The sequence below is a fragment of the Scophthalmus maximus genome, chromosome 15, assembly GCF_022379125.1.
Source record: "Scophthalmus maximus strain ysfricsl-2021 chromosome 15, ASM2237912v1, whole genome shotgun sequence".
NCBI lineage: Eukaryota > Metazoa > Chordata > Actinopteri > Pleuronectiformes > Scophthalmidae > Scophthalmus > Scophthalmus maximus.
Genome location: NC_061529.1, coordinates 11,964,304 through 11,978,573, shown reverse-complemented (window position 1 = coordinate 11,978,573; position 14,270 = coordinate 11,964,304). Strand labels below are relative to the sequence as shown.

Genomic DNA, 14,270 nt, shown 5'->3' with positions numbered 1-14,270 from the left:
CCTGTAACAATTTATTCACAATGGTTTCTAAATGAACATGTGGTATTATATTGAGATACTTTTAATAATGAAAACAAGACATGACCACAATATTTCAAAGAAATCGATTTAATGACAATGCCAGCCAGTCTTTTAGCACAATTCAAACACTCTTCTTTCATTTCACTGCCCCTCCTGTCAGTGTGACTGGGTCAGTCACTCCTCCACCGTGTCCATGGACGCTGGCTGCCCTGCGGCCTGCAGCTCTGCCTCGTACTGCTTCCTCAGGCCTTTCAGATACATGCGCAGGCTGTCGGGGTCCAATCTGGAGTTCCTGGCAGCCTGCTGGAGGCGGGTGGCCAGGTGGTACACAGCTCTCTGCCTCTGCGTTTCTGGATCACTGTGATGTTTGGCCTGAAAGATTAATGAAACACACCTCGGGTTCTTGTCCAGCACTTCTCTGATATGAACCAGGATTATTTATGAAACAAAACGAAAAAGGCCACAACACAACATCTGAGTCTATCAGGGTCTAAGATTGGTTTCTTTTAAATTAAAGCTTGTTTTACTTGCATACAATCTATGTGTACATATAGGCTGAGAGAAAAGGTTAGGACAACAAAGAGGCATATTCACAGCTGTGTGAAACATACCAGGAGCTGCTGGCTAACATTAGAGGCAATGATTTTAGCCTCTTCGATTAAACTTGTAGGAAGGGCTGTCATTTCTGCTGCTCTCAGACCTAGAAGAGCGAAACAGTACTGTATACATTTTACGTAACCGATTTCAACAAAATCTCATTTTGATTTCAATGACTCTGTACCATAGTGTCTTTCCTCAGAGCATCCTCGATTCAGCAAGTATGTGTACACCACGCACTCAGTGCCGGTGTCAGCACTGCGTGTGTGCTGAACCTCCATGTGCTGGTTCTCTACACTTGGGTAGAGAGACTGTAGTTGGCACAGCTCAAGAAAGTGTGTGGCAAACAGGGTGAACGCCTGCAAACAGCACACACCTTGAAGATTAAAACAAAAGACAACATGCACTAGTCCTGTATTTCTACTTTACTGTTGACCTTAGAGGTCTACCTTGTCAGTAATAACATGATAAGTGATTGATTCATGACACAGGCGTCTATTATATAGCCTGATTTTCATTTCAGAGAGGGGAGTGACAGAACTTGACGACAATGGCATATGTCATTACCTTGAGGCCAAGGAGGAACTCACAAACTGAGTGACAGATGCCAATGCCCTCCTCAGCACTGGTGCCACGTCCCAACTCATCAATGATGATCAGGGACCTGTCGCTTACGTTGTGGATGATGTAAGAGATCTTTGGGGAAGAAGGATACAATTAATGTGGGTTTTTTATACTCACAAATTTAAATAAAAAGACACCAAAATTAACATACCTCCCTCATTTCCAACATGAAGGTGGAAGAGTTTGTTTCAAAATCATCATCCACACCAATTCTGGTGAAAATCTGATCAGCAACACGAAAAGAGGCATAGTCGGCCGGGACAAAAGAGCCTGGAATAATGGGGCAGGGAGCTTAACCCAAAAACCAAGTAAAATCAATGTCACATTGTAGCTTGCTTTGCATGCGAGGCTCAAAAGTTTGCTGCTGACCTATCTGAGCCATGATCTGACACAGCGCCACTTGTTTGAGGTAGGTGGACTTCCCACTCATGTTGGGCCCAGTGATGATGACAAAGTTGCTGCCATCGGAGATGTAGCTATTGTTCGATACCGGCTGCTGTCCAGCCAGTCGCTCCAGTATGGGGTGACGGCCCTGCTTGATCGCCAGTGTGTCTGTGAACTCTGGACGTACTGGGGGACATGGCAGAAAAACAGCAACAACAATCAAAAAATACTTAGTATACTAGTTTTTTGTTTCTATGATGTAAAATAACAATTGAAACATAGCTACATAGTACAAGCCTATATAGCTAGTAAACTGTGATTACCACAGCTGTGTACAATACAAAAACATACGGTATCTGATTTAATCTATATTTGAATCCTTATATAATTAATTGGCGGTTAACTGAGAGGTGTGTGACAGTATAATCAATAATGATTTCTGAGAGAAGAGTGTGCAGTGTTTAAATGCAGCCAGCTCCACTGCTCGGGAGAGTTGTCAGCGCACCAGTGCACACTTATGTAACAAGGGTGATCCGAGTACAAGCTGGCAGTGATAGAAGGGGGCAGGCAGTCAGCACGTGTCTATGGAGAGATGCTTTCAGACAGCTGAGGGCCAGCGCTCCCCACCCACGTGGCTGATCAGGTGCTGCCCACAATCCACACACACAAAAGAAGAGCCCTCTCTGGTTGTCATGTGTGACGTGTGCTGCCTGATGTGCATGCAGCACTCCCTCTGTCAACAGACCACACCTCAAGGTTAACGTGACCGTTTGACCGACTCGTTGATGAAAGGAAACAAAGCCTCGCATTTACCGTAGTCCGAGATGGTGCACGCATTTGCAAGTGACAGCAGCATGTCAAGCATGGATACAGCATCAGAAAGCTTGTAGAGGCAGTGGATCTGCTCATGGATGGTGCTCAGCAGTTGACATATCACCCTGTAGGGAGAGAGGTTAGATGCAACAGGAGAAAAACACTGGAGGGGAATTGAAGCCAACACAGAGCACCCTCTGGTGGACAAAAAGAGGGGCAGAAATCATCTCGATAAGCTTTTCCCTAACCCTAGTAGAAAATTAATTGACTAATGATTCTAAGGGTCATAAAATATTTTTGTACTTTTCCTTGTTGAGCATAATAGTTGTGATTACTGTAAAATTGTACAAAATAACATTCAAATATGTATTGGAAATTAATAGGCTCCAGACTTCGGCATAATCACATCCATCTATCGCAGGAAATAATACCACACAAATAATTTATCAGACGAACCCAACTGATCAATTATTCAAAGAAATACTGTGATTATGCAGCTGGGAAATTCTTTAGTCAAGGACAGCCTCTATACAAACCAATCTTTTTTTTTTGTCAGTGAACATTTTGTACGGTGCGATTAAGCCGGCGCACAATACATTACTGTTCATGTGTGCAAGTAACAGGATCATGATCTCCTCACACATAGGATATGTGAAAGATCTCCCTCAGGGCCTCGTCACAGCGGTCATTCATCTTCATCAGGTCCGCAGTGGTGAAGCCGCAGTTGTTCTTCTGCTTGGTCACCTCAGGTGGAAGGGGTTGAAACACTGTTCATTGTATGCTTCAAAGTCTATTTTCTCCCTCTGGGGAAATTTAGCTTCCTTCATTTAAAGCTGGTGCTCAGGGTTTTTTTTTATACCTTGATGAACTCTGGAGGGAGTCCCCCTTCAGGCAAAACCACTCCTTCAAGCTTCATCTGGATGAAGAAACCTCGAGCTGTGCTGAAGCTGGTTCGCATCAGCATGCCGTATTTCTCCCCTGTTTGGTTCACGAGCCCTGTGCAACACTATGCCATTTAGTAAAACTTGAAGTGTGAATGCTTTTTCTTACAAACACTTTCAGGCAAAAGATGTTGACTTAAAACAGCCAGAACAAGCACCAGCAATGTCGTCCACTATCTCGGTGTAAGCTCTGCGGGCAATGTCGAGGAACTCGTTGACATTGGGGCGCACGGCGTAACACTTTTGGGTGCGCATGTTCAGACTGCCCTTCAGGTAGGTCGTTTCATCGTTAATCACCGTCTTGATCTGCTCGAGGATTAGGTCAAACCTGAGGGTGGACACAAACACGAGCAATGAAAGAAAGGCGCAGTCATTTCAGAATAGTTCATTTACAGGCAGAAGGCTTAGTACCTGTTGTCTTCAAGTGAACTGCTGTATGCTTTAAGCAGAGATGTGTTGCAGTTCTTCAACACCGCCTGTTCACACATTGTAATGCTTAAAGTGGTTACAATTTTCACTGTAGCGAATTAACAGTTAGTAACAATTTGTTTGTGGTGTAAAAAACCTTTTTTTCTTATCGTATAAAATGCTGTAAATGATTTAGAAATGTGATATATATACAAACAGACACAGACCCTTAACTGAGGCACAAGATCCAATGTGTGTTTCAGCTGAATGACATGTGTAATCTTTGCTTCAGCGACCTGGACCTGTAGAAATACAGAAACTGTGCTGAGATGTGCTCAAAAATAAAAACAAATAAAAAGACAAAACAATATTTTTACACGTGCGCAATTTTTGTACACAAATTCCTTAATTCATGTCAGGACATTCCGCAGCAATGAAACAATCTCCTACAGTCATGACCAATGTAAGTGCTGTACTTACCGTTTCCTGCTTCGGGATTTGGACAAGAACGGAGAGCAGCTGGTCAATGTCAAGGAAATGACCGATGGCTGAAGGGTGCATAAGAGCAGATATTCAAATACTTTGTCATGCGCTCTTCATCAGTATGAACAATATTTACCGTGACTGTTCCCCACCATTCTTCAGGCCGAAGAAGAGCTCCTCGTCCTGTAGCAGCTCTTGCACGGCGTCCAGTCGCATGTTAATGGTGTCCACATCAACTAGAGGCTCCAGTATATTGGAGCGCAATCTTCTGGCACCACCGGGTGTTTTTGTGTGGTTAAGTACCCCAAAAAGAGTATGTTCGCTCCTGTTCACAGACGAGAAGTGACAGGGGCAGACTGAGCGTCTTTATTTCAACTCGGACACTATTTTTGCCATTACTTGCCCTCCTACCTGCGGTCTCTGTTATTGACCACCAACTCCAGGTTAGTGGCAGATGCTGAGTCAATCATGGTTGTCTGCTCACTGCCTTTAAAGCTCACTTTAAGAGACTTGGCAGCGTAGACGGAGTTCTGGATGAACTCTAAGTATTTCAGCAAAGCAGCAGCAGCTGCCAAGCAATAATATCTGAAAGAAAAAAAAATCCTTGCATAAGATGTTTAAAAAATGAAAGTATCGTATAACTATTTATATGCATGACTGTACTCGGTGGCGTACTTAGCTTGCACTTCCATGAGGACGGTGCCAAATTCTGGAGCACACAGCTGCTGAATGTACTCCAGTCCTTTTCTCTCATTAAAATACTTTCTTTGGATTGCAGTGAAAGCTACACACTGACAAAAAAAATGAATAAGACATGTACATTTTTAAAGGCACAGTATTTCAACAGACAGGGCACACATTACCAGTTTTCAAGAACAGTAATTCTATCCAAGAATGAGTATGTGAGTGAATGAATGGACATTAGTGGGCGAACCTCTTCTTTTAAATTTGTTTGAGAGCACCGTGGTTTTTTTACTCATAACACCTATTCAGGGTGATTACCGGGAAGTTCTCAGTGATGAGCTTGAACAGCTTGGTCCCTTTCCCCTTCTCACTAGCCGTGTCTGGCATCAGTATTTCCAGTGGCACCAAGATGTGCATCTTTGTTATGACCTTCAAAAGAGGAATATACGACCATGACACGAGTTCCCTGCATTTCAGAGTCAATGAGTCAGTGTGCTGGGCGATGGTATAATTTATATACCATAGTCTAATATAATGAGTGGGTTACCTTGGCATACGTCCCAGTGTCTGCAAACTGACAGAGTGCAAGCTCTGGACATTTCAGGTTGAGACTGGCCATGCCGATCTCTCCCCTGGCCAAACCGCGCCCTTCAACCACTGCTACGATCACAGAGGCAGCAGAGGTCGTAGTCGCAGAGGAGCAACCTGTTGCTGCCAAACCAGAGGAGAGACAGGTCTGAATGAGAAACTCTGTTCCAGCTGATTAGACACTTGACACATAATTGGATAAGGTACCAGTGTGATCAGTCAGCGGTGTCTGTGCAGGATGTGTGCCTGCAGCCCCCGGCGTCCTTCTGAGTCTGGGTGTTCCACCGTGGCTGCGGGTGGAGGAGCTGTCCGAAGTCGTTGTTAGGAGTAACGGATTTGACCTTGTGAGGCTGTGATGAAACTGACCTATGTCGAGACGACACAATATACGAGGAGAGGGTGTCTGTCATTTATCATAACTGCAGTGCCCCGCCCAGACACGAGGTTTGTAGTCTCACATGTGCCCCCCGTCAATCGTTTTATGATCCACTAAAACCAATTCAATCATTTGAGAATTTCATATCTGAAATGAGAACCCACATACAATATTCACACAAAAAACATCAACCGTCTATACCAAGGGTACACTATTGTTATTGAAGAGATAAAGACAGAAAGGAAGAATTAAAACTTTCATAATATGTCATCTGAGAATATGATTTATCAAACAGAGAATTAGTTTTACGTGTTTTCTTATTCTTCTTAATGTGGTGCCATATTGATGTAACAAAGGCCCAACATTGGTTTAGAGTTCGGGACTTTCCCCAGTTATTAAATCAACTTTATAAGAATATGTCTGTATTCCTGCCACTTCTCTATGAACAGAGATCGACGTGTTTATCCTAAAGGTGAATTGCGTGGTGTTTCTTTCCGTCTCAAAGTGAACTGATTTACAGCCCCCCTAACCCTCCAAGGAGACTAAAGCTACTAAAGCCTACTGTACCCATCAGGTCACCTGTGGCCCCGGGGGGCCGGGCGGGGGCGGGGCCGCGGCTGCAGCTCGCACTGCCTCCATCCAAACCGTGCTGGGATGAGGCCGACGAGGTGGAGCGCGGACCGCACGAGGTCGTTTCGTTCAGTCCACCTCTGCCCGTCGGGGTCGCCGCCCAGGTGTGACCACCGCCCGCAGTCCCCTCCTCTGTGCTGCCATGAATCATTTCTATAAGGCGGGTTAGTTGAGATGTATATCGCCCAACTCACTCGGGAAATTCGGTGAATATGCGGGTCAAACGACACAAGAGGCCTCTCCTCAGGAAGCTAGCAACAAGTGACACCGTGAATTGAACTGGTCTGATGTGATGACGGCGCCTTTTCTTCCCGCCGTTAGCAGGTGTCATCTGCGCATGTCTGTTAACAGCCAGCATGAATGATAATATATATTTTTTGCATTTCACATAGGGAATCGCTTTTTCGCAACAATTGAAGGACCTGTTCCCTGCTCAAAGTTGTTTCTTTTCCCTTCATTGAATACCTCTTTTGCTCTCAGCCATGACATGATATAAACGGACTTATTGCTTATACTAATAAAGGTTCTGTTCTACTTAGGTACAGGCGTATTACCAATTAAATTGAAATCCATAACAATGGTTGTTTTTTTAAATATATATACATATATATATATATATATATATATATATATATATATATATATATATATATATATATATATATATATATATATATATATATATATATATCTCAAAACAGTTGTCATTACTTTTATGTAAGGTAGTTTTGTGTTGTAAGAAGAGTTTCATTTCGCAACCAAATCGCCTTGTTATTGTGAAAATATGAACTTTTCTACTCGGTGTGTTTAATCATTGCACTAAGCCCTGGTGTGCAGCGGCCACGCTTTTATTTTGGAACCATACCGGAAGTCACCTCCTCGTTCCTGTCGCGGCCAACATGGCTGCCGGCGAGAGTGAATATTTTGTGAGAGAAGTCGAGAGAAACGACGGCCGTGCCTTAAAAGTGAAGCAGTGCTACCTGGGGGACGTCGGCTGTGTGGTCTGGGATGCGGCCATAGTTCTTGCCAAATATTTAGAGACGAAACAGTTTTACGATCCTCCCGGAGGAGTGGACGTCTGGGCCGGCAGAAGTGTGCTGGAGTTAGGAGCCGGGACAGGAGTGGTCGGTCTGATGGCAGCAACACTGGGGTGAGAGAGGACCGGTCCGTTTGTATGTAAAGCTACATGTTAATGATAGAAATACTTTGCAGATAAAAGCAATGGCAGATATATTTAAAAGAAAATATTGCTTTTTTTTATTCCTGTCTTAATTCCCATAGAGCTCAAGTAACGTTGACAGACCTGGAGGATCTGCAGACCCTCCTGAAAGTGAACATCCATGAAAACCAGGCACTCGTCAGCAGTGGGTCCATAACTGCCAAGGTACTGAAATGGTTTGTACTTACATTTCTTATTTTGTGTGCTGTTGTATTGCATTAGTCATACAGGTGTATCTCAATGCTAACTGTTTGATTTATTCCCTCCATATAGGGGCGAAGATGTGTCTGACTTCTTGCCTCCTCCACAATATATCCTTATGGCAGACTGCATCTATTATGAGCAGGTATTTTATTAGTTCTCTCATTTCGGCATTCGCAAGATTTCACCATCATCACCATCATAGTCGTCATCCTTCTGCAGCAAGATCAAGTTTTGTGCTGTTTTTCTCACTTTGACCTATCACGTATTCCTACACAGTCCATTGTTCCTCTGGTGGAGAGCTTGAAGCTGCTCTCTGGACCGGAGACCTGCATCATTTGCTGCTATGAGCAGCGCACCGAGGGTGTAAACCCAAAAGTGGAAAGGGAATTCTTTGAGGTGAGCACCTAACTGTGTTTTCAAATTTGTTAATCCTGGCAAATAGAAAAATACATTCCAAGAAGTTGACATGTTTAAAGTCGCCTCTCTCGCTGAGTCGTTGTGGCCTTTTGTGTCGTCTTCTCTAGTTGCTGAAACAACACTTCCGCTGTGAGGAGATCCCCTTGGACAGGCAAGACCCAGAGTTTAGCAGTCCAGACATCCACATCCTGCACATCCGAACAAAAGTCTGAACATTTGTCTGGTGAAATCTGTGCGTACAGTTATTAGTGTTTAACGCTAATGCAATGTGAAAATCAGATTTTGAGATTATGAAATTGAAAATCAATTTGTGCTTGCATTTGTATACACTATTCAATGTATTTTCATGTGAGCATTGATTTTTTTAACCATTAAATATACTTTTTTAATATATCAGTAAATACTGTCCTGGTGCGTGATTGTATTAATATTTAAATGTGAACCGGTTGTAAGAATTAAATAATATCAGCAGTCTTCCTGGATTTCCAGGATTGTGAAGGTACAGTAGATGGCAGACAAGTGGCACATGTGCAAGTACAGACATGACAGACTGTGATTATCTTTAATAAAATTGTGTTGTTAAAGTTAAGAGGAAAGAAAAGGTTGAGAGGTTACAAATGGAGACGAGCATCTCTCTACTCTGTTTGCCCTGAGTTTACACCTCAGTGAGTGAGGTGAAGCGAAGAGACTACAAACATGAAACTGTGGTTTTGCTATTTTTTTTCCATTTGTGCTTGATTTTAACATGCACTGTTTAGGTAGGTTATTACATTCACATTATAAAATACATCATGTTTATTTAATTTTTTAAAATGGAACTTATGTTCACATAAGTATTGTGCAGTACATTGGTATTCACTGTGATTTAGAGGATTTCTTCTATTTGTGAATGAGGTATTTAACCCAGACATTACCAATTTGAAGCACTAGGGGGCAATAGTTGCTTAAAGTCAAAACCAAAAAAGGGATTTTGTCAAAAATGTTTAGTCCTTGCAATAAAACTGCAATTGGATTATTAAAATGAGGCAAGCTGATTATTTTACAACTTAATGTTGATTTAAGTTGTGTAGACAATGTTATTACAACTTTTAAAACTTTGAGATGGATGTGGGAAAATAAATCATGACTAAAATTCTCAATCCGTATGTTTATGTAGTTTACTTATTTGATCAACTCGAAGCCAACACTGTGCATGACAGCTTCAGCCCTCCATGCGAGGAGAATTCCAGCCCAAGCCTCAGATTAGCTGGAAGATTATGGCTCTTTTTCAGGCATAAACCATGAAGTACGCCCCACACTCCCACAGGCATGCAGGGGCCCCTCTCACAGCCTTTCATGCTGCTCTCTGTTTACACAGTGGAGCTGGAGTGTAATGAGCAGGGTGGCCTCCAACGCCCAGACCAAATAAAAATGTTAATGCTGATGTTGGCAGGGTGGGGTTAACACTGAAGCTCCCTTTAAATACTCAGATAACTTTGTAGTAGAATAATAGGAACCAAGTTTGATTACGCATAAAAAATAATCAGAACATACTCATCCGAGTATTTCTCTACAGGGATCCAGGAGTGGGAAACTACCTTGCATGAAATGACGATGCTGTCAGAAACATCTGTGGTAACCTGGTGCCTCAGACCCACAAAATTAGTATCTCTTCACGATCAGCAGATGCTTTAGTATTGTGCATAGAGTTGGTTAACACTACATCCCAAGCATAAAACATCAGCTCTTTTTGAAGTTATTTTGAGGGCATTTCCAGCCTCCATTTGATAAAGGGCACAGACGCTAGCGTGAAAGGGAAAGAGAGAATGGTGGATGACACGCAGCAAAGGGCAAACCTGGGCCATTGTAGAAGACTCTGTGTTCATGGGACGCTTGCGAATCAGAACCTTGATTAAATGTTTTCTGTTCTGAAAATGCACATTCATGCTGAAATTACAATACTTCATGCCCCAAGTAATAGTTCAATCACTAACCAATATCCCAACAGTGATTGGGGAATATTTATTGGAGAAAGACTGGTGTGTGCTTGGGTTGAATCAACGTTCTGATGCCAGAGTCCCTGCAGGCCCTGGTCAGTGATAATGCCCATCACAAGAGGAACAGAGTGAGATTGATTACATTTTCTTAGAGCGACATTAGAAACATCTACAGCGGACCATTTAAGTTAATCGCTCCCTGTGCCCCCTTCCCTCTAACTCCTGCCTGGGGCAGCTGGACGGCTACACTCTGAATCAGCCTATACTGTAAAGGCCTCCTTTGTCTTTGAACAGGATATGTTGAGCTAATTAATTTGCCTCACGGCTGGTATCACCTACTGGGGGACATGGACCCAGAGGGGTTATTGGGAAGATTAGACAGAGGGGAGCTCCACTATTCAATGTTCACATTTTATCCTCCTGCCTACTCATAGTGCTCCCAGTCAAATCCTTTAGAATCTATTTTTCAGTCTCTCACGCCTTACATGTCAACTAAAAATAATTAAAGTTGTGTAGTTAGTAGACTTGCGGTTGGCTAATTAGGCTAGCACTACAGGGGAATACAGGGAGGCTCACAATAAATGAGCACAGTCCACAGCCCACAGCGGTGTCTCTGTAATTTTATCATATACATGCATATTACGGTTGATTCTGCTGAACGTAAACACTCATTACTTGATGTGGTGTGCGTTCTGCATACGTCCAGACAGAATGGGGGCACAGTTCCTGCCAACAGATGGTGCTATTAGTGGAAATAACTCTTAACCTGTGTGGAAAACCTGCAGCAGGCATGACACGGTTACGGTTAAAATATGAGTTGCTCTTCTCTACTCTACTGGGACACTGTTCGTTGTGGTATGGATTATGAAACTGATCAGCTATCGTATGTGACTAGTTTTATGGCCACGTTTAAGTCTACATACAAGAGGGGAAAAAATGACAATATCTGCATGGACTCGAATCCACTCACATCCCACCAGGTTCTTCTAAAACAACACAGCACGAGGCCGCAGCGCAGAGCCCCTCCAAACCAGATGGGCGGAGGAGGGTCTGACTCCAGCGGCCTGTGTGCTGTGCTCCACTCCGCTGCATCACGGCCAAGTGCCACAGAGGATCCTTTGTGTCACTGTCATCACGCTGCCTGGAGCAGGGTCTCTCGGCTCCAGGAAAAGGAACGCTCATTTTCTCACTATCTATTAGGGAGTGGCTCAAGAATAGACATCAAACTGGGCTGATTAAATATAGAAGAAGGGCTGTGCATGGATGTGTGACTCCTCTGATCCTGCAAAGGTGCCCTCCCCCTTCTCCTCCTCATCCATCTTCTCCACACACACAGAGATCACCCTTCTCTCTTTCACATGACAAATTGAGCCCAATGAACTTTGTGCTCCACAAAGAGACAACGGGCCAGGGGTGCATTCTGAAACGGAGCATGTGACAAGTGTTGCTTTTCATCTCTCCAACCTGGTCTAGAAGGACGAGATACGACGGCGCTGATCATTTGGGGGCAGTCCTCTTCTGAAGAGGAGGTGGTGTGGTGCCCGTAGAGCAAAGCCCGACAGGACAACTAGCTTATACAGAAACACAATGCTGCTGCTGCTGCTGCCCCCCCGCAGGGGAACAGGAGGAGGGCGGGGGTGCTGTTAAGACAGCTGTGCTGCAGTCCAGAGAGGGACACAAGCCCAGTACTGTGATTTATATCGTGCACACTCACCCCTTCTTCCAATCCCCTAAATGAGATAATATAACTGTCATGTGCAATTGTTAAAATCCACTCTGAGCAGAAGCATTTAACCAGAGTGCAAATCTGATGAATTAAGTTAATTTCTGTTGCAACAGAATTTGAGTAATGGCATTTAACAATAACACAACACAAACACTGCCTACTCCTATTAGTCTTTGTAGGCCTTGTGTGCTAGCTACACACACGGACCCTAACCCTACACAGACACACACTTATATATACTGTATCATTTTATATGTGTTGGTCAGTGAGGGATTAACTCTTCGTGAAAATGTCATAGTGTATCGCCACACTGCTGCAAATGCCACACTCCCTGTGACTGCCGTCCCTACAGTATTCAAGTGCAATGATGCATTTGTCATCATTAAGTTGTGTGGTGGCCCCGCACCATGGGGACTGCAGTGGGGAGGGTGTGAGTGTGTGTGGCATTTCCCTGAGTCATTACCTCTCAGTAGTCTGAATCTGGATTGTGTGTGCGTGAGCAGCAGCTACAGCAGCACTTGCCATAGATCTGACATTTCCTCCCGAACCCAGACTGTTGTCTAATCCAGACGCAATGTCACTCGAAACACTGACTCTTCTGTAATTACAGCCATCTTGTCACATACACAGATGACGTCAGTCGTGCGGCGTGACAGTGTGGTGGCAAGCTGCTGCGTGGAGGAAGCCACTGAGGTTAGTTTGCATGGATCTTCATCATTCTGTCACTTGTGTTTGTGTGTGGAGATTGTGAGTGAATCCATGTGGCTGCCGGATGCTGTTGAAGGACTCCCGTCTCTACATGACTGTGCACTTACATGTTGAAATCACAGCAGAGTGTGTTTCTGTGAGTGTTGAGGAAGTTCTGTGAAGCCCAATGCCACAAGGCTGAGGTCAGTGGTGTGTTTACTGTATGAATAAGCCTCGGGCAAATACATTGAACAAACAAAGTATCTCATCCGGTTGATTTAATTTCACCTCAGGAACAGATACACTTAGATTCCCATTCCCCCGCAGCCCAAAGACTCAGGAGAACTCAGGCTGCAGGATCAGCTACAATGCACCTCCCGTCCCTGTACTGTAGCAATACTTACATCTGAAGATGGTCCTCGCTCATTCACCATCCTCTTAACACTGTGCGTTACAGCTGGAAAAACATAGCATACGAGTGCCGGGACAAACTGTTACACACTCTCAAACAGCTGTGTTAAACATCCTGCGTTCCTGAAGTGGAACCATGTGAACACATTTCAGGTTTTCACATTACATAATATAGAAATTACATGGGGTTTTTTTTGTCAATCTAATGGGTTTTTAAAGTGTCAAAACAAACACGATTATCAGCCGCTGAAACTTGTATTGGCACTTTACAGTATACATCCATTTAAAGTTCTTAATATTTTCCAGGCTCTCTGAAAGAATGATTCAACCACAGCAAGTGACCTTCAGTTGCAGATATGAATGGAATGTATTTTGGACCAATGCCCAGAGTGTACCTTTTTTATCTGGTCCACAGGGCAGTGAAGCTTCACATTAAACCACTTTTTAAATCTCTTTTTGGGGGGGGGGTGTCCTGAAACACCTGCAGTCCAAACAAGTTGCACTCATTGTACAGGTAGAAAAGAGGAAATCTGCAACAAGTTACTTTTCGTTTACTACGGTATTCAGGAACGTTAACCTCAGCAGGAAACCTGAAATGACTCGCAGCCACTTCCGGACCTGTTTCACACTGAACTCTGCGTGAGTTGATGATTTGCTGTTCACCCAAAGAGGCTAGCGGCAGTGCAGAGGAATGAACCTGAGGACAGACGGGCAGAGGAAGAGGTTTCATAACCAAAAGAGGCTGTTTGACTGTCCTTGAGGGTAAGAGGCCCGTGAGGCGAGCTGTGTGAACTGTGGCTCATAATGTAGGTGTTTCCTCCTTCCATTTGGCAGATAAATAAACCGCTTTAATAATGGTGTTCGCCTCTGTGCACCAGAGTACATGTGTCTGCATACAACACAAAACCCCACTGATTATCCAGCTGGGTGTGGCTGCTGAAGTGTGGGGCCAACATTAAGCCAGCGATGACTGTGTTCACAACCCACAGCCAGGAGTGAGTATTATCTGCAAAAATGTCACTGTGAAACTGGAGCAAAGAGGAAGTGAAGGCACGCGAGGAAGACAAACCACACCCCTGAA

At 43.9% G+C, this 14,270-nt stretch overlaps 2 protein-coding genes across 7 annotated transcripts; one reads left to right on the top strand and one right to left on the bottom strand.

Annotated features, from left to right (window-relative positions):
• Positions 1-98: 98 nt before the first annotated feature.
• msh4 (mutS homolog 4) lies at positions 99-6,771 on the bottom strand. Of its 6 annotated transcripts, none has more exons than XM_035609407.2 (20): positions 6,487-6,771; positions 5,751-5,909; positions 5,503-5,666; positions 5,274-5,384; positions 4,947-5,062; positions 4,683-4,856; positions 4,424-4,596; positions 4,269-4,336; positions 4,016-4,090; positions 3,792-3,856; positions 3,539-3,708; positions 3,299-3,435; positions 3,080-3,183; positions 2,440-2,564; positions 1,612-1,812; positions 1,394-1,533; positions 1,186-1,314; positions 803-977; positions 633-721; positions 99-393 (listed from the first exon to the last, which is right to left on the bottom strand). In XM_035609407.2, exons 1-20 carry the CDS (start codon positions 6,698-6,700, stop codon positions 196-198), a joined length of 2,787 nt encoding a protein of 928 aa, XP_035465300.2. In that variant the 5' UTR covers positions 6,701-6,771; the 3' UTR covers positions 99-195. The 6 variants fall into 6 exon arrangements, with proteins under 6 accessions (XP_035465300.2, XP_035465302.2, XP_035465301.2 ...); XM_035609409.2 differs by having other exon boundaries at positions 1,394-1,512; XM_035609408.2 differs by having other exon boundaries at positions 5,503-5,660.
• A 631-nt stretch (positions 6,772-7,402) lies between these two features.
• vcpkmt (valosin containing protein lysine (K) methyltransferase) lies at positions 7,403-8,790 on the top strand. Its single transcript, XM_035609413.2, has 5 exons — positions 7,403-7,699; positions 7,831-7,944; positions 8,042-8,114; positions 8,249-8,368; positions 8,497-8,790. The coding sequence occupies exons 1-5, from the start codon at positions 7,449-7,451 to the stop codon at positions 8,599-8,601; spliced, it is 663 nt and encodes a 220-aa protein (XP_035465306.1). The 5' UTR covers positions 7,403-7,448; the 3' UTR covers positions 8,602-8,790.
• The last annotated feature ends 5,480 nt before the right edge of the window (positions 8,791-14,270 follow it).